An 18,415-nucleotide genomic window follows, 5' to 3' on the forward strand; every position below is an offset into this window, starting at 1 on the left:
AATAAAAAAAAACAAAATAAGACACCAGCTGTTTACCAGTTAGAGTTTAAGGAAATCAGAGATTTAGGCTGAAGTTGTAGAAACTTTATTTAAAGTAAAGGGAATTACACTGAAAGGATGAAAGTGCTGATCTCTGGGCCGCCATGTTTGATGCTTTAGCTGCAGACTGACCTCCACTGAAGTGAACATGAATCTCACTGAAGGATTAACCAGCTAGATGACCTGGAGTGACCTCTGCTCCTCTTCACTCTCAGTTTCTCCCTTTAATCCTAAAAACGAGTCTAAACGCTCATGTATGATAACTTTCTGTTGTTTCAAAATCTCCAAAACGTCTGTTTTAGGAAGTAAGCAGGTTTCATATTCTTGAAGTTTCACTGGCGTTCCTCTTGTGGAGAAATGGAAATGAACTCCGGCTGAATAAAGCAGTGGTAGAAGCCTGAATAAACTCTGTTCTCAGTAGATGGGCTGAGCTGATGACATCTTTGGTTCTCTTACGGCTGTTTTAGACCGGACACCCTACAGCTGCTTCATGTTTATAACTCCAGACTGTCAGACCGCCACATCTCAAACCGCCGATATGTGAGGGTCTCCCTGTTTTTACCCCGAGTGTCTCTCTGCCAAAACATACAGGAGACGGTGAATGGAGAGAATTATTGACCTTGTTTTATCAGATATGCATTCCCACATCTGTAGAATACCTGGGCTGTATGTTCCTGATGATGCTGGAGAAAGCCAGAAGTCATGTGACCCTCGTTGTGGAAGCTGCTCCAACATACAGCTGTTTCAGAATCACACACGTACAGACAGAATGAGCTCTGGGATCAGTGGAGGACTAGGATGTTTGAGAGTCCACTAGAGCAGGGGTTCTCAACCTTGGGGTCGCGAGACTCTTAGAGAGGGTCTCCAGATGCCTTAAAAAAACCTAGGAACATTTTTGAATCACACTGTTGCTACTTAACACCAATTTTGCCTAATTTTAACCCATTTTAATCACTTTTCCCCACCAATTTTAAAACATTTTAACATATTTTTGCTACTTAAAACCCATTTTTTGTCCATTTTAAATCCTTTCCATTACTCTTTATGCCTGTTTTTGCTTCTAAACAAGCACTTGCCACTCTCTGCCTATTGTTGGCTCTGTTGACACGTTATATCCACTATTAACCCCTTTTACCACTTTTTAAGCCACATTTCACAATTTGAAAAGCCATTTTTTGCCAGTTTCTGACTATTTCTGCCTCAGCTAACCCTTTTTTAACAGTTTATGTCAATTTCCATTCAATTTCACCAAATTTCCACCTAATTTTACCACTTTAATGCCATTTTAGCCACTTTTGAATCCCCTTTCACCCTTTAATATGCCCATTTTATCCACTTTAACCCATTTTTGACATTTTTGGGTTATTTTATGCCACTTTTATCCACTTTTTGGCACTTTTAACCCATTTCTGCTAATTTTAGAATCTAATTTCACCATTTTTTGCCATTATTAACCCATTTTAGCTATTTTTAACATCTTTAAAAAAAATGTTTCCCAACAGGATTTACATTTTAAGAGGGTTACTTACTACACAAATGAATTAAAATGTGTTTCTGTGAAAAGAGTGGTTATTATTCAGGTTGAATATAAAATTCCACAGCTGAAATTTACAATGGACCAGGATTTTGCTGGCCCCCAGTTTGACTGGGCTCCAGAAAGCTCTCCCCTTTATCCCCCTCATGGTCAGCCTTGTCTCCACATGACTATCCTAGAATATTCATGGCTGTGTTCATCCACCTCCAGGTCCAGTGGGGGTCCCCGGTCTCTGGCACCTTTATTTTGGGGGTCATGGGCTGAAAAGGTTGAGAACCGCTGCACTAGAGCAAAGACTCCATGATTGATCCACCAGAGGGGCAGCTAGACGCGTTTATTTGTTGAAATTTGGGAGATTTGTTTGGACATGTTTGGGCATTTTCATGTTTTAATTTGGTGATTTTTTTTACCTTTAATGGGATGTGATTTGATTTTTTGAGGGGAAGAATTTGCTTTATATTTCTAAGGTATGCTTGTGGATATATGAGAAATTTATCGATTACTTTTTGGAAGTTTTATTGGGACTTTTGGGGAGGGGTCCTTTGAAATTTTCAGGATATTTCAGAGAAACTTAAGGGATTTTATTTGGATGTTTGATGGGATTTTCCATAGTTTTCCTGGAATTTTTGGTATTAGATGGATGGATGGAGGGATGGATGTTGGATGAATGAATCAATGGATGATGGATGGATGATGGATGGATGGATGATAGATGGACGGACGGATGGATGGATGGATGGATGGATGTTGGATGGATAAATCAATGGTTGATGGATGGATGATGGATGGATGGATGGATGTTGGATGGATGAATCGATTGATGGTGTATGGATGATGACGGATGGATGGATGTATGGATGTATGAATCAATGGATTGTGAATGGATGATGGATGGAGGGATGTTGGATGAATGAATCAATGGATGATGGATGGATGGATGGATGGATGTTGGATGGATGGAATTTTTGGTGTTTGTAAATTATTAAGAATTTTATTTATTTTAGGGGGTATTTCCTTTAAATTTCAGGATTTAAACATAATTTTGTGGAAATTTTTATTGGAATGTTTAGACTCCATAAATATTTGATGTTTTTATATTTTGAGGAAATTTTTAAGAGATACTAAAAATGTGTTAAAGAACTGTAGGTAATTTCCTTTAAATTTAAAGGTTATAATCCATGTAAAAAAGCGCCTAATCAGAGCTGCACGTTTAAAAAAATCAAAAAAGGGCCTGGATGACAGCATTTAAGTCCTGCTGATATCTGACGACATACGGCCGTCCTGTGATAGAATATAACTGCGTGCAGCACTCACAGGTGATTTTTATTATACGTAGACATTAGGGTGAATGGTGATGGGTGTTTTTGATGTTTTAGTCGTGGAGAGAGAGCAAGCTTCTAGTTTGGGTCTGAAAATGAACGTTTGGGATCTCCTGCTTTAACTAAAGACACGTGACGCTCTGATCGGTTTGATTCATGTCACAGCAAACACAGAGGAGAAAAAGTCCAACATAACTTAAACTGAGAGGGCAGGAGGCGAGAGTGGGGTCCTGGTGGTGCCAGGCCCAAATACTCCATCAGCTGGCGGCTGCTATGGGCCCCTCAGAGACCGTGGACACGGGTTGAACCGTCAGCATCACACTGGCTGTACTGACTCAGTGTGAGGAAATGTAAGCTGGTTTATCACAGCACTGATGGAGAGCATACCTTCATTTATCTATTCATATTCTGACTCACTGTGACCTTCATCATCATCAGATCATCTGTTACAGCGCCGTAGTCCTCCTCCTCTTCACTGCTGATGAACGACTCTCTAGGACCTCCCTTCCTCCTCCCTCCTCCGTAACCCTGTCCTCCCTTCTTTCTCCCTCCCTCCTTTCCTTCCTTCCACTTCCCATAATGCTTTATGACAGATTGACATCTCTGTGCCCTCCTGCATTCCTCTCTCCTCCCTCCTCTTCCTCCTCCTGCACCTCCTGACCCGGCGTCGGTCAGTCTGTTGGTCATTTTCTCCTCCTTCATTCATCAGCTACATCCAGACTTTAACTCACATTTCAATGAAAGCTAAATATCAGTGAAAATGCTGTATTCACAAATGTTCAGCATGAATATACTTAGGCAGAAAAACTCCCATCAACAGGTCAATAATGTGTTGAACTTATCCTCCATACTACGTTAGAATTAGTCGCAGGTAAAAAATGAATTTCATTGATGAAAGCAGAGAAATTAGGAATAAAAACACAGTCTGATTATGTTCAGTGTGACTGATTCCAGCAGAATACATCAGGTGTTCCTGAGGTACTAACTCTGAGTATCTTGGCAGCTAAAGAATAACTAAACCTACAGGAATGTTATGTCTTCTCCTTCTTATTGTCCTGTTGTGATTCTGTCCTCGGTCTCTGTCAGGGTTCACTCTGGACGCAGGTCTTCCTGTTCCAGCTGTCGAGGAAACCTTTGTGTAAACAGTTTTGTTGTTGAACGTAGCCCAGCTGAGGTCTGACAGCAGGGAGGCTCTAAGTATGTGTTTTTACAGAGTATCTTCTAGAGGAACTGCTCATGACATAATCAGACAACTGGAAAACCTGCAGCTATGGGCCTTTCCTTCACGCTCCAGCTGACCTTTGTTTTGTTTGTATACAGCAATCCTGAAATATGTTAATGTGGCGTTCAGGTTCAAGCGTGCTTTCTGGTGTCTCCCTCAGGTGCACGCTTACATCATCAGCTACCTGAAGAAGGAGATGCCGTCTCTGTTTGGACGGGAGAAGAAGAAGGAGGAGCTGATCATGAGGCTGCCAGAGATCTACACCACACTGCAGAGAGAGCACCACATCAGCCCCGGAGACTTCCCCAACGTCGCCAAGATGCAGGTACATGGAACAACACGCAACAACACGCAATGACACGCAACGACATGCAATGACACGCAACGACATGCAACGACACGCACAGCATTCAATGCCATGCAACAACACGCAACCCCATGCAACGACACACAGATGTAAACATCCATCCATCCATGCATCCATTCACCTATCCATCCATGCATTCATCCACCCATGCATCCATCCATTCATCCATCCACGCATCCATCCATCCATCCATCCATCCATCCATCCATGCATTCATCCATCCATCCATCCATCCATCCATCCATCCATCCATCCATCCATCCATTCATCCATCCACGCATCCATCCATCCATCCATCCATCCATCCATCCATGCATTCATCCACTCATGCATCCATCCACCCATGCATTCATCCATCCATCCATCCATCCATCAATCCATCTATCCATTGATCCACCCATCCATCCATGCATTCATCCACCCATGCATCCATCCACCAATGCATTCATCCATCCATCCATCCATCCATCCATCCATCCATCCATGCATTCATCCACCCATGCATCCATCCATCCATGCATCCATCCATCCATCCATCCATCCATCCATCCTGCATTCATCCATCCACGCATCCATCCATCCATGCATTTATTCATCCATCCATCCATCCATGCATCCATCCATCCATCCATCCATTCATCCATCCATGCCTCCATCCATCCATCCATCCATCCTCCATCCATCCATCCATCCCTCCATCCATCCATCCATCCATCCACCCACCCATCCATCCTTCCATCCATCCATCCATCCATCCATCCATCCCTCCATGCATCCATCCATCCATCCATCCATTCATCCATCCATGCCTCCATCCATCCATCTATCCATCCTCCATCCATCCATCCATCCCTCCATGCATCCATCCATCCATCCACCCATTCATCCATCCATCCATGCATTCATCCATCCATCCTTCCATCCATCCATCCATCCATCCATCCATCCATACATTCATCCATCCATCCATCCATCCATCCATCCATGAACCAGAAGCCTTCTTGCTGGTAGACTCCAGCTCCTCTGCAGCCTCTCATTAAAGCTTGTTTTTGTAAATTGCTGTTTAAATACGTTTCTAGTTCCATGTGTGATTTAATCAGATTGGCTTGTTGAAGAATTTTCTAGTTCTGGTGTAAAAAATGTTTGTTCCTGCATGTTAACGTCATGTTCTGCAGCTGTAACATGGTGAGAGAACAGACTGTGATTTCGGACGACAGTGAGCACATTTCTGAAGGTTTAGAGAGGTTTTCTAGAGAGGACTGAACTCTGTCTGCAGCTGTGAGGCCTGTAGAGATGCTGCTCTGCAGGTGTTTCCACAGCTACGCTGGTATTTACTGGAGCACTGACCAGAGGAGGAAGTCTGAGACTGGAGCAGATTTTAGTGTTCCCTGGTGAGAGGAGTGCTCAGAGGATTCACAAACGCACCATGACACGTGCTCTATTGTCCTGGTGTTCTTGTTCAGAGGTCAAAGGTCACTGTGAACACGGAGTCCAGCTGTAGAAACATTTGACTCTTAGATCTGATCACAGTTAGTTAGATCGACAGCCCCAATTCCAAAATATTTGGGTCGCTGTATAAAATGTAGATAAAACAGAAGTCACTGACAGTCACATGCTTTAGTGATGGAGGCTGACCCATGAAGACCACGTATTAAATACTGGCTGTGAACATGTTTGTTTCTGCTGTTTCTGATTTAAGTCTAAATGACATCCAAACTCTGGTCAGCAGCCTTCATTTCCGTCATGTTTAGGTGTTTTTGTCTCCCCCTGCAGGACATGCTGCAGCACTACGACTTCAGTAAGTTCCCGTCTCTGAAGATGAAGCTGATCGAGTCGGTGGATAAGATGTTGGCCTCAAAGATCGCCGTCCTGATGGCGATGATCCGTGAGGAGGAGTCCAAGCAACCACCGGCGATGGTGTCAGGTGGCGCCTTCGAGGGCTCCCAGGACGGACCCTTCGGTCACGGCTACGGCGAGGGCATCAGCGCCGGGGCCGACACCGATGACTGGATCGTCGCTCGCGAGAAGCACCGCTACGACGAGATCTTCTACATGCTGATGCCCGTCAATGGCAAGATCACTGGGGTCAACGCCAAGAAGGAGATGCAGAACTCGCGGCTGCCCAACACCGTGCTCGGAAAGATCTGGAAGCTGGCTGACTGCGACAACGACGGCATGCTGGACGACGAGGAGTTTGCACTGGCTCAGCATCTCATCAAGATCAAACTGGAGGGCTACGAGCTGCCCACGGAGCTGCCACTGCACCTCGTACCCCCAGCCCACCGCAAAAACCCCACCGCAGACACCATGTATAACCACAGCGAGGACTAGAGCGCCAACATGGCGGCTGGAGGGACTCACCGAGCAGGGAAGAGGTCCTAATGTAAAAAAAAAAAATAACCAAAGATTTCTGCTGCAAACGTTCAAACTAGCAGGAGAACTAATCAGCTGTTTCCTGCAGAGTATGAGAGTTTTATTTTGAAGGGGAGCTCGCCAGACTCTGTCGCTGACTCATCGCTACACACGCACCAAATATCAGGGCAGAGAATAAACAAAATGGACTGAAGGGAAGTCTGAATATCATGCTTTTATTTTGGTAAGATTTTATATATCTCTGAATCACCAAAGAGGAAGAATGATCATGTTGCCTTATATTTACTATGTTAATTTTGACAGATTTATTTTTACGGCTTTAATTTGGATGCTTTTATTTTGAAAGGACAATATTTTAGATAAAATATTTAACCAGTTTCCTGCCTTAACACCCGTCTGTATGTGTAGATGATTCTGTTTGAAAGGTGAGAGCACATATATACCTATATCCACTCTTTAAGGTTGCTGTTGTTGTTTTTATTTGGGTTGGTTAGCTTCCAGCAGAATTCAGGACAAATTATGTCACCATCCTTTCTGGTTTGGGCTGCAGCTCTGACCCGTGGTTCATGCTCTCCATCCTAAAGTTTCACTGTGACCAACAGCCAGCTCAGAGAGGAATGGAAACTAGTGAGGATTTTAGCCATAGAATAAAAATAAAGTTGTATCGTGGCTGTTCCAGATTAAAGTGGCGTATCGATCACAGGGATGTGTGACCACATTCAGCACAGGTGTGAGGACGCTAACCTGCAGAGAGTACTGAAGGATGCCAGTGCTAACTATAGCCCTGCAAACCTAAACACCATTGTTAAAGCAGTCCTCTACTACAGCTGTGTTTTTGTTTCATTATAGGAGCAATGTCCCTTTAATAGGTACATCATAATCAGCATGATATCAGCGTCTGCAAATCAAGTTTAACAAGCTAATCATTGGCATTCTCAAAAAAGAAATTCCAGCAGGTATATGTGACTGATATTAGCTGTGAATATCGGCCTATATCGACCGGAAATAACAACCTACATCCTCAGCAAATCTCAGCTGTAAGTATTGACCTATTTCAGTTAAAAATAAACCCTTACAACCTCTGTAAATATCAGTCCATATTGGCTGTATATACCAGCTTGTATCCACAGTAAATATTGGCTTATATCAGCTGCAAATACCAATCTATATTGGCTGAAAACATCTGCCTGTGAATATCAGCCTGAATTGGTTGATATATTGCTCTGTATCAGCTGTAAGTATCAGCCTAAATAGTCTAGATATCGGCCTATATCAGCTGTCATTAACAACCTGATTGGCTGAAAACATCTGCCTCTTTAAGCTCTAAGTATTGGCTTGTATTGGCCTTAAATATCCCCTTAAATCAGCTGTAAATATTGGCTGAGTTCAGCTATAAATATCAGTCTACAACACTGTACATATTGTCCTATGGGCTGAAATTAATGGCCTATATTAGCTGTAAAATTTGGCCTTCATTGGCTGTCATAATAGTAAATATCAGCCATAAACATCAGCCCACATCCTGTAAACATGGCCCTGTACTGGCGTTAAATATCAACTAATATCAGCCAAAAAAATAGTTTATTTCAGCTACAAAATTCAGCCTATATACGGGCCTATATTGTCTGTAAATATTGACTAATATCAGCTGTTAAAAATGGTAAATTTCAGCTATAAAATCAGCCTAAATATGGCCCTATATTGGTGGTAGATATTGGTCTTTACCAGTAGTAGATTTAAACCTATATCGGTTGTAAATATAAATATCGGCTGTGTTCAGAGTTTTAGGCAGCACCCGCAGACCTGTGCCTGCTGAAGTCTTCTTTGTTCATTCTCATTCCTTAAACCCCCAGGTGGGTTTTTAGGACTAAAGTTTTGGGTCTCTACTACATTTATATATTGGTATTGATACTGATATTTATGCCATAATCAATACCAGATATTAAGAAACATAAAATTGTGCATTTCTAATCATCGGATTTCTGTTTTTTTTTTTTTTTGCTTGTATCTTCTTTATCCGGTCCACCCTGCAGGTGAACGCCCACACGCCTGTGCTGAATGTAGACCAGTACCAAGACCAGATTTAACCCACAATGCACTGCTTTCTGGTTCACTGATCTCATCTGATTCTTGATTGGATAGAATCAAATTCTCACTAACAACAAACTGAACTCTGGTGAACCCGGGAGCAAACTGAGATCTGGGTTTTAGTTCTTTATATGTAGCAGAGTTTGTTTTAGCATTCAGCCCAAATCCAACCAAACATCCCTCTAAAGTTTGACCTTTATTAATAATTAAAGATCTATACATTTATCTATTCATGATATTTAATTTGCTGTATGATTACTGAATGTTTAAACATCCATAACCCAGAATAAAACCATTTTAAATGTGAATTTAACCTCAAAGTTGGTGTTGAATGTTAAAGTGAATAGAGATCCAGCAGACCATCATGTCTGTTTTCTTTACGTCAGGAGGAGGAAGCTGTTACTTATGATCTCCTGCAGAAAGCCTTCTTAAAGCAGGAAGCACGTGTCGGTGGCGTGGTCAGAGGTTAAACGTCAGCGTCTGTCCTGTTTAAACAGCCAGGAGGGGACGGCCCTCGCTCTGTCACTGCAGATCCACGCTAACTCGTCCTCAGGGACCCGTGACGTCCTGAAACGGGTCTGGAGGAGAGCAAGCGTCTGCTGGCGTCGGTTTCCTCGCATTGTAAACAGTGATGTGACCTCTGACCCCTGCTGACTGAACACTTTAGGCCTTAATTTCATTCGTCTATGGGGCTAAAACCAGACAGCAGAGGTGATCATGTGGACGCTGGTACTCTCACTTTAACAGACACTCCTGCAGTCTGAGACTACAGCAGTAGATTCCTGTCATGACACGCTTCATTTAAACGCCAAAATAACCTGAGATAACACTGAAAGTAAGGATGTCTGATACCACAGCCACCTAAACAGACGTCTCACACATCCAGTAGTGAGTTTTTATTAACAGGAGAACTCCTGCCCACTGTCTAAACTGCACAAAAACATTGCTAACACCTCCATATGAGCCAGTGTTTCAGTGGTTTAACCCTTTAGTCCTCATGAAGGTGGCGTTTTTGAAAACAGAGGTTTTCCTCCTCCGTTTTTGAAAAGAATCCCGTCCACCTGCCACATCAAAAATCACATGAAAACACAAAAACGCTCAGTTCATGCTGCAAAGATGTCAGCAGTCCATCCATCACTGTGGAGGTGAAGAAACTGACTCAGACACCGACGACGTCTACGACCCCTCTGAGCTCAGCCTCAGGTTAACACTAGAATGCTAACTCTAATGCTAACTCTAATGCTAACGTTAGCTTCCAGACATCCGGCTCACAGTCTGAAGCTTCATTTCCTCCATCAGTGCATCATTAGATTTAACAGTTAGGTAAACCATGGAGAATCAGGGCCACGTAGAAGACAATAATGCTGATTTCAAAACTAAAGTCACAATATTACAAGGAAAACGTCAAAAATGTACAAGACTGAAGTCCTCAGAGAGAGAGAGAGTGATAAAAGTCATTAATTTACATTAAAGTCACAAGTTTAACAGATGAATGTGTGAATGTGCATCACTTATGCAGTTATTATAACACGGGGGTGTTAAACTCGAGGCCCGGGGGCCAAATGCGGCCTGCAGTGCAGTTTTACCCGGCCCATCATATCTGAATTAGAACTGGCCTGCTGCCATGAGGTCTGCAGATTTCCTCCAGTATAAAAATGTAAATTTAACCTTGAAGATTAAAATAAATCCTTGTTAAGTTATAAAAATCTGAACAAGAAATAATTAGATAAAAAGTCAGGCATGAAGGAACGAAATTAATTTGTTTTCATTTCAGATTTTCATTTTGCATCCAAACAATATGACCTGAACTTTGGATTTTGACTTCTTACTTCATATTTTGACCTTTTAGAGTCACAATTTTTCATTTAAAATCAAATTTTGACATTTTAAACTCCCAATTTTGACTTTTGATTCCATGCTTTCACTTTTTAAACTCCTGATCTAGAATTTTATTTTCTATTTTGACCTTTTAGAGTCACAGTTTTGAATTTTATCTTATATTTTGACTTTATAGAGTCATAATATTGAATTTTATCTCATATTTTGACTTTTTAGAGCCATAATATTGAATTTTATCTCATATTTTGAATTTTTAGAGCCATAATATTGAATTTTATCTCATATTTTGACTTTTTAGAGCCATAATATTGAATTTTATCTCATATCTTGACCTGTTAGAGCCATAATATTGAATTTTATCTCATATCTTGACCTTTTAGAGCCATAATATTGAATTTTATCTCATATTTTGAATTTTTAGAGTCATAATATCGAATTTTATCTCATATTTTGACCTGTTAGAGCCATAATATTGAATTTTATCTCATATTTTGACCTGTTAGAGCCATAATATTGAATTTTATCTCATATTTTGACCTGTTAGAGCCATAATATTGAATTTTATCTCATATTTTGACCTGTTAGAGCCATAATATTGAATTTTATCTCATATTTTGACCTGTTAGAGCCATAATATTGAATTTTATCTCATATTTTGACCTGTTAGAGCCATAATATTGAATTTTATCTCATATTTTGACCTGTTAGAGCCATAATATTGAATTTTATCTCATATTTTGAATTTTTAGAGTCATAATATCGAATTTTATCTCATATTTTGACCTGTTAGAGCCATAATATTGAATTTTATCTCATATTTTGACCTGTTAGAGCCATAATATTGAATTTTATCTCATATTTTGAGTTTTTAGAGCCATAATATCGAATTTTATCTCATATTTTGACCTTTTAGAGTCACAATTTTGAATTTTATCCTCTATTTTGATTTTTTAACTCTTGATTTTGTATTTTATCTCATATTTTGACCTTTTAGAGTCACAATTTTGAATTTTATCCTCTATTTTGATTTTTTAACTCTTGATTTTGTATTTTATCTCATATTTTGACCTTTAAACTCATGATATAATTTCCATCTCATATATTTGCCTTTTAAAACCTTATTTTGACGTCTAATTTTGTGTTTTTGTTAAATCGACTTTCTATCTCAGAATTTTGATGCTGTGGTATTTAATCATTTTGACTTTTTTTAAGAAATCTTAAAATCCTCTTCATCACTGTTTAATTCATTACCTGTGAACCCACAGCTGACAGTGTTCAGTTTAATCTTGACCCTGTTAGACCCTTAAGTTAGACCTAAATCCAGATTTTGGCCCCTGCTGTGACTGAGTTTGACACCCCTACTTTAGACTCACAATTTTGAATTTAATCTCACATTTTGATTCTCCAAACCCATAAATTTGACTTTTGCCTTTGAAAACAAAATTGTTCCATTTTTATGTTGTATTTTGACCTTTTATTTCACTTTTTGAAATTATTTTTTGACTCTTTAAAATTTCAAAATGATTTATTTTCAGTGCTTTTTTCATATTTTATTACTGGTGAAAATGAGGTTGACCGTTTCTGGTTAAATGTTGACCCTGTTAGGCCCTCAGGCTAGACCTGAATCCAGAATCCGGCCCCTCAACTTTTCAAAAGAATTGTCCCATAAAAGTATCTCAAAACTTCTTCAAACAGCAGAACCATTTCAATGAAAACTCCACACAAAAATCCCTGTAAACTCCTAAAAATCTTCAAGCAAATGCCCAAAACTTTTAAAGCAAATGAACAAATGCGTTACCCAAAAATACTTGAAAGTGACGGAAATATCCAAACAAGTTCCCAGGAATGACCATGAGCCCCCCATTCCCATTAAAACACAACTAAATAGATAAATAAATAAATGAAACACAATTTGTAGAAAATTTCTCCAAAAATCTAAAAACACATCCTTAAAATTCTCCCAACATTTAAAGCAGAACGCTGAAACCTCAGTGGACGTTAAACATAAAAACTTCTATCAGCAGTATTATTCCAGTGTTTTAGAGGGCCTGACTGTAATATCCTCGTCTTTAAAGAAGCTAAACTAGGACCTCTGCTAAACTAGCTGATTCACTCACACGACCTTTCAAAATAAAACATCCACCCGAGGAATTCAATGACAACTTCTGTTTGTTATTTCACCACTTTAATCCTGGACATTTTTGTCTTTTTCATGACTTTAGTCTGGATAAATCTCCGTTTGTCTCCACTGTGGCTCTGAAACTCTCAGATTGATGTAGGTCAGAAACCTCCCCGGCAGTGCCTTTCCCCTCCGTCAGCCGTGTTGGGACGCCCTCTGTTCCTATGACGGGACGGTTCAAGTGCTGGAGGAGTCAGTAGTTTAGTGCCTTTAAAAGAGAAATATAAAGTTAATACCAGAATAAACTGGAGCTTTTCTCCTCAGCCAGCCTGTGTTTGTCATCTGTCCACATAAAGGAACCTCTTTAGATTTAAATTCACCTTAAATCACCGTCTGTTCGGGTCAGAGTGGAAATAAAGAGGCTTCTCTCCTTTAAACTGTACATTCAATAAAAAGTTCAGATAAATCTTCATTTATTTGAGTGTTTAGAGTTTATTAATGTCTGATTTTGATGTATTTTCTATTCCTGTTGTTTGAATGTGTAACTGAACAGATGTCTGTTCATTTCTGTCATCAGAGGAGGTTTAAATAAAGTTTATTCAGTTTGTGTACCCTACAGGATCTGGTGTTAAGAGCTGTCCTCTTTCTGCCTCCTTACAGCGGTCCTATCTTTAGACCCCGGTGTTCTCCTGGATACCAACTCTGTTTTTCTGTAAAAGTATGAACAGGAACGATGTCTTCTCCATGCCGTTGGTGTTACATAACATCCCGTCCCTCCTCTGTCCAATCAGGCGGTGTCGGCAGGATGGATGATGGATGGGTGTCTTTACAGTCCTGACAGGAAACACAAACACTTTTATTGTTTTTATTGCATCTTCTACTGTTTCCTCCTCCTGAAAACCTTTGTTCACATGTCCAATTTCACTGCAGATATGTTAGAGGTCAAAGGTCACTGTGACATCAAATCTCTGCACAGTATTTGAAGAATGCATGGTGGGATTTAGTCAAACTAAACACATGCATAATCTACATCGATGTTGCACATTGCAATGACAATTTAACTTTCTAATATGTCATCGATCACCAGCACTACCACTAGAGGGAGTCAGAAGCATAAAAGGAGGTCTGGACCATTTAGTGGGGTCCTCTTGGGGGTTTGTGGATCCCAGGAAGCAGTGGTTCTCAACCTTTTCAGCCTGGGACCCCCAAAATAAAGGGGTCAGAGGCCGGGGACCCCCACTGTACCTGAAGGTGGTTGAACAGCCATGAACATTCAAGGATAGTCATGTGGAGACAGGGCCGTCCATTAGGGGGGAAAAATGGGAGAGCTTTCTGGGGCCCAGCCAAACTGGGGACCAGCAAAATCCTGGTCCACTGTAAAGTTCAGCTGTGGTATTTTATATTTAACCTGAATAATAACCACTCTTTTTAAAGAAGTGGATGAGACTTGTGGCACTTGTTTACAGCCGGTTTGAAGCCCATGGTGAGGCGGAGTGGCTTTCTAGCACCCTCTATGGACCAGCCACTGCTGACTTAAGGAAGAATTGATCAGATATTGGAGGTCAAAGGTCATGGAGCCTTGCACACTGGGAGTTTGCAGTGACCTTATTCTGGGAGCTACCTTCTCAGTCCGGCGTGTAGCCGTGAGGAGGCAGATCTGGCTCCCAGAATCCCATCAGAAGTTTAAAGTCTGGTGACGGCCCCATCACTAAAATAACTTCTGAAACCCCAATGATGCTGATAATTACTGCAGACCACAAACACACCATTACAGAGAGATAGTAAACCTGCTGATTTACCTCAAATGCCACATTCAGCTGACTGTGCCGTGTGTGTATGTGCATGTTTGTGTGTTTTAACACTGTCAGTGTGAACTTTGACCCCTACACCTGCTGTCAGGTGAGCAGAGCTGCTCATGCTGTAAATCCAATGGCTTCAAAGTTCACACGTTGACATCACATGAAGACACTTTTCCTCTTTATGGTGAGCAGATAAGAGAAAAACCATCAGACTGCATGAGTGGATTTTATTCAGCACGTCTTTGTACCTCTCACTCTGTCTCAGATTCTGCAGCTGAAGGAATAAAGAAGAGGAGAGAAGAAGGTAAGAAAAGAACTTCATGTTCTCTGTCAGAGTGGTTTCATGCATCTATGTGTGGTTTTAGCATTAGGCAGAGTAAGGCAATGACCCGGGGCCGTAGAGTCCACGGAGCCTCCAGGTAAAGCCATGCAGGTGTGCAGAAAAACCAGACGTATAAAATGACTGTCAGTGATTCAAACGTGTGTTTAGAATGAGGGGCCAAGACTCAATAACAAAATCATCCACATAGAGGTTCAGGCCTCCTCTCCAGCTGAAAGCTTTATTCTAACAACTTTTTATGCCTTCTTCTTTCTGTTTTATTCCTTTATATGGATTAATGCTCTCTGTCTTTTGCATAAATTTAAATTCTGGTCTGGTCTGACCACTGATGTCTACTCTGATAGTCTGAGATTTTATATTTTAAAGTATTCCATAAACTTTTGCCTTTAAAGGTGCTATACAGATATAAAGCTCCTGCTGCTGTTCTAAAGTTGTTAGGACTTTGTTATCGGTAAATATGGAAGTGTTAGATGGACCAGAGTTTGGACAGCACTGCTTCTCATAGTCACCTGTCTACATACTGCCTTTATGACACTGAAGGTCCCACTAACCCACTCCAACCAGTTCAATGATGGTGACGGCTGCTAAAGAGTCAACCAGTTCATTCATACACCATCATGGATGGATGGATGGATGGACGGATGGATGGATGATGGATGAATGGATGGATGGATGGATGGATGGATGGATGGATGGATGGATGAATGGATGAATGGATGAACGGATGGATGGATGGATGGATGGATGGATGGACGGATGGATGGAGGGATGGATGGATGGATGAATGGATGAACGGACGGATGGATGGATGAATGGATGAACGGATGGATGGATGGATGGATGGATGGATGGATGGATGAATGGATGAACGGATGGATGGATGGATGGATGGATGGATGGATGAATGGATGGATGGATGGATGGATGAATGGATGAACGGATGGATGGATGGATGGATGGACGGATGGATGGATGAACTGATTGATGGATGGACGGATGGATGGATGGATGGATGAATGGATGGATGTACAGATGGATGAATGGATGAACGGATGGATGGATTCACAGTGATGTTTGTCCCTTCCTCAGGCGTGACAGTGCTGCTGTGTGTGTGTAAATAAGCATGGATAAACATTTGGTGTACTCCTCTGTCCTGGGACTGGAGGAGATTATGTTAGACTTGTTGTCCCACCTTTGTTTAAGGATGGAGACTCAGACACGTTTCAGAGTCGCTCCCTCGCTCCTCACCAGCTCCTCCCACTTGTCCAAAAGTTTCTAACAGAAGACAGTCAGCATGAGGAGAATAATGTTGGCATACATGTGCTCTGTTAGTGATGGTGTTTTTATATAAATCATCTGTTTTGTACGGTGGCCCTGAAGGCCAACAGGAAATAAATATTTCAAAAGCGCAAAATATATTTCAGAAAACACAAAAACATTTCACAATACACAAAAACATTTCACAATACACAAAAACATTTCACAATACACAAAAACATTTCACCGATCGCAAAATACATTTCACGAAACCGGAAAGGGTAGGACCATGGTGCTTGTTTGTGATTGGCTAAACCCAAGTCTGTCCGGCATCAGTCATTTATCATTTCCTGTTTATACTTCTTACCGCAATGGCTGAGCCAACGCGAAATTTGAAGTGTCTACCGGCATGGAAGAGGAACTTGAGTTGATAGCGGAATACTTCAACAAGGGAAATACATATAGTGTGATTCTTGATATGCTCTCCTCGTATCATGACATACACATTTCAGTTGGAAGCCTAAAATCGCGCTGAAAGTGTCGTGCCAAAAGAAGTACCCCCGGTAGGATTTGTATCCCCCTGCCGCCTTTGCCGAAGGAGCTGACTATCGACTATCAGGCGTAGATTTCGCCTCAGTGAATAAAAATGACAATAAAAGAATGTATAAAGCAGAAGATTAGTTTTGATCATCTGTTTTATTCATCATTATCGTGTTTTTGTCAGTAATATCTTTTAAAATAAGATCTTTTAAGTAAACGTTTTAATACTGCAGCTTGGTGCACACTCATTACGCTGAACTGAGAACGCATCTTTTTCCTCCTGCGTCCTGTCATTGTATGTTGGCGGCGTGTTGGTCATCAAATCTGGGTCCACGCTGCTGTACATGAGTAACAGACATATTTTCTTCATAACTTTTATCATCTTCTATTAGCGCTGTTTAGCGTCAAGCCGCTGACATGCACTCACCACTTCCCAATTCCGCCTCGAGGTATTTCAAAATAAAGGTCCTGCATAGCCATTTCACTGAATATTAACTTGTCTATTGACCAGTCTGAACAAGATTTATGTACAGAGAGATCAATTTCAGTCTGTCAGTAATGCATGGACATTAGAGGATGTATATATGATCTATTTTAAAGGCTTGTTTTGTGGTAGAAAGTGGTGTTAAATAAAGTTCACTCAGAGCTTGCTGAGCTGTGAAAAGAACAGAGTAGAGTTAAAAAAGCTCATGCATTGTGAAACTTAAGATAAAGCAACTCATTTTAGAATAAATGCAGCAGATGCTCTATCTAGAAGCAGTGTGTGATGTATTTGACCCAAGTCTGCATGAAATTACCCTTTTAAAATGCTTCATGTGGTGCATTTTATTCATCTAAAAGTACTAGACTGTAAATGGTGCCAAGTGTATCCTCCCTCCAGAATGCTCAAATCATGAACTACCATCATAACATTCATTTTGTGTTCATTTCTGATCAAGCCTGATAATACTGGAGAGTTTGAACAGGTTAACTCACTTCTATTTCAAGTTACAGCCAAACTAGGCCTGATGTATTTGTTATCCCCCCTCTAACTTCAAGAGTAATGCTTCAAACTTCTCCAAAGTCCCAAATGTTATCAGTGGTGATGAGAGCTGGCCAAGAAAAGACAACTGAGGCAGGGGCCCTCAACCCTGGCTTGTGGGTGGGGGGCACAAATTATTTCAGGGCCGAATCGGGGCCTGATTTGTTATATCCCCTCTAACATCAAGAGGAAAGCTCAAAACAGTTCCAATTTCCCAAATGTCATCAGTTGTCATGACAGCTGGCCAAGAAAAGTCTATTGAGGCAGGGGGCCCCACCTCTTCCTTGTGGATGGGGGTACAAATCCTGGCAAGGCTAAAATGAGACCTAAAATCATTTGTAATTTGCATTAAAGCAAAGACAAGGCAGTAGTACACCATTTATACACCCTGAAGAGATGACATATTTGATCGCAATTAAATGTTCCTTTGTTTTTACAGTTCTTTACACTGTGAAACACTTGTTTAGAGTGGGATGCAGTCGAAGTGGACGATGTGTTGAAATAAATGGTCTGAAATTGATCTCTCTGTACATAAATCTTGTTCAGACTGGTCAATAG

The 18,415-nt window shown here is 41.0% G+C and overlaps 2 protein-coding genes across 3 annotated transcripts in view; both read left to right on the plus strand.

The window, feature by feature from the left end:
* The window catches only part of ehd4 (EH-domain containing 4), a 53,400-nt gene extending 39,227 nt beyond the window's left edge, over positions 1-14,173 (plus strand). The window contains exons 7-9 of one of the 2 annotated variants that reach the window (XR_005993284.1): positions 4,275-4,439; positions 6,255-7,077; positions 13,561-14,173. Coding sequence is in view for 1 of the 2 variants with exons in the window: in XM_041812330.1 (XP_041668264.1) it covers positions 4,275-4,439; positions 6,255-6,812 (723 nt within the window). In the remaining variant the exon portion in view is untranslated. Of the gene's footprint in view, positions 1-4,274; positions 4,440-6,254; positions 7,315-13,560 lie in introns of those variants that run through there. The other variant, XM_041812330.1, reaches the window with a different exon arrangement.
* Positions 14,174-14,223: 50 nt separating this feature from the next.
* sptbn5 (spectrin, beta, non-erythrocytic 5) overlaps positions 14,224-18,415 on the plus strand; it is an 88,743-nt gene continuing 84,551 nt past the window's right edge. Inside the window, exon 1 of the mRNA XM_041812325.1 lies at positions 14,224-15,003. The gene's annotated coding sequence lies outside the window, so the exon portion shown is untranslated. The remainder of the gene's footprint in view (positions 15,004-18,415) is intronic.

The sequence above is a fragment of the Cheilinus undulatus genome, linkage group 18 (assembly GCF_018320785.1).
Source record: "Cheilinus undulatus linkage group 18, ASM1832078v1, whole genome shotgun sequence".
Lineage (NCBI taxonomy): Eukaryota > Metazoa > Chordata > Actinopteri > Labriformes > Labridae > Cheilinus > Cheilinus undulatus.